The sequence below is a fragment of the Sinocyclocheilus grahami genome, unplaced genomic scaffold (genome assembly GCF_001515645.1).
Source record: "Sinocyclocheilus grahami isolate Dianchi unplaced genomic scaffold, SAMN03320097.WGS_v1.1 scaffold15769.1, whole genome shotgun sequence".
Taxonomy (NCBI): Eukaryota; Metazoa; Chordata; class Actinopteri; order Cypriniformes; family Cyprinidae; genus Sinocyclocheilus; species Sinocyclocheilus grahami.
Window position 1 is genome coordinate 181 of NW_015515878.1, and position 2,059 is coordinate 2,239.

A 2,059-nucleotide genomic window follows, 5' to 3' on the forward strand; every position below is an offset into this window, starting at 1 on the left:
ATTTTAGTCTCACTGAGATGGTGTTATAGTTTATTCATATTTTGAATTATTTTTACATTATGTTTGAATTAAATGTTAAAGTTTTAGTAGTTTTATGTTTTTTTAATATGTCTATATACTTTTTTATAAATTTTTTATCTCAGTTTAAATTGTAGTACATCACGTTAAACTAAATGAAAATAAGAGATGTTGGCTTGGCAATTACCTTAAAAAAAAGCAAAAAAAACAAACAAAAAAGTATAAAAATTTTTGTATGTTTTCAGTTTCAAGTTTCAGTTTCTGAAAACAAGACTTAATATATTCACTTTGCATCTCAAGTAATGGTATCTTGATTCAAGGATGTTTAGTTATTTGTATTGGAAAATGAGACAGAAATACAGAGGATTATATATATATATATATATATATTTTTTCTTTTTCTTTTTTTTTTTGCAATGCATGCAACATTTAATGCCATGACTTTATGAATTAAATACTTTCTGCTCAGATTTAAGACCTTTTTAAGGCCTTGATTTGTGAAAGGGCGAATCAAGATGTTTTAAGATCTTTTTTATGTCCAGTAGAAACCCTGACGATGAACCCTTTAAAGAAGGCAAGAGAACAACTAGTTGTTATTCAATGAGAGGTCGAGAAGAGAGCATATACTGCTGACATCATCTGATTCATAATCTCTGCAGAGAGAGCGAGCGCTGATAATGCGCATGCACAGATTCTGACCTAAACTCGCCCCGCTTGCACAGACAAGTTTAGAGACACAATGAACATCTGAAATCCCGTGCAGACGCATGCTATCGTATGCAATACAGAGCAACAGGAGCACAGTGGGATTGGGCTTCTGTGACACAGCAGTTGTGCAAATAATCAAAGATTTGTCCAAGCATATCACGCATCTGTATACTAGACTTATGATATGCCAAACCTGAATGTGTCTGAATGTGCTCTCCAGGTAAGAATGACATATTTGGAGAGATGATCCACCTGTATGCGAAGCCTGGGAAGTCGAACGCAGACGTCCGCGCACTCAGCTACTGCGACCTGCACACCATCCAGAGAGAGGAGCTCCTGGAGGTTTTGGACATGTATCCAGAGTTTGCAGACTATTTCCTCACCAATCTGGAGCTGACCTTTAACCTACGGCACGAGAATTCAAAGGTACTTCCCATCAACAGCTAGAAATGATGCATACAAAATAGATTAAATTAATGCATGTTGTTGTTGGGATCTTCTGCTCAGGCCACTTATTCACCAGCCAGTGATTCAGACGGAGAGGAGACCAAGAGCCAAAGGAAGATCTCCTTTAAACGTAAACCATCCAAAGGTGAGTATGATGTATTTATTAATTATATTACACCATGCTACTGTTGCAGAAACTTGAGAGTCAAATGGTTACAATTACCAGTCTCGGTTCAGATTAGTAGCCAACCCTCATTACAAAATACACCACAATGTAAAATTTGAAGAAAAAAAAAAAACAAAAAACAAAAAAATATATATATACACATATATATAAATATATATATACCGCACAGAAGAAATAATATGCCGCGCACAGGACAGACACAAAAATTAGTTGGGAAAACCATTTGATTGAATTCTAGTAATTGCAAAATAATTGTTATGCTCAGGCAAACCGCTATAGAGTTGGTGTCACTATAGAGTTAGAATCGGTGAATGCAGTTTACAGGTTTCATAGAAATGATTAAGTGGTGGAAATAGCAGATGATGGGCACAGAACGGTAAAAAAAACTCTAAGACATTTACAGTTACACACAGCATGATTTATAATTAATAGAATTTCCTGTTAAGTAACACAGCACTGAAAAATGCTTTCTCGGGTAACCAAGAATATTCATCATTGAGTTACATCAAGGGTCAAAGCAAATATAAATAGAACATTAAAATTGTGTGTGCACTGTACAGGTCTGGTATAAAGAATGTTTTCGCTCAGATGGCCGAAATGTCCGGCTAATAGAGAAAAGGAAAATTAGAGGGAACCAAAAATTAGAGAGAACATTGTATGCGTGTGTATATATATATATATATATATATATATATATAT

At 34.7% G+C, this 2,059-nt stretch overlaps 1 protein-coding gene across 1 annotated transcript in view; it reads left to right on the forward strand.

The window, feature by feature from the left end:
- Positions 1–903: 903 nt before the first annotated feature.
- LOC107579246 (potassium voltage-gated channel subfamily H member 7-like) overlaps positions 904–2,059 on the forward strand; it is a gene marked incomplete at its 3' end in the record, with an annotated part of 3,231 nt that continues 2,075 nt past the window's right edge. Inside the window, exons 1-2 of the mRNA XM_016265095.1 lie at positions 904–1,152; positions 1,234–1,318. Coding sequence (XP_016120581.1) covers positions 934–1,152; positions 1,234–1,318 — 304 coding nt within the window. The remainder of the gene's footprint in view (positions 1,153–1,233; positions 1,319–2,059) is intronic.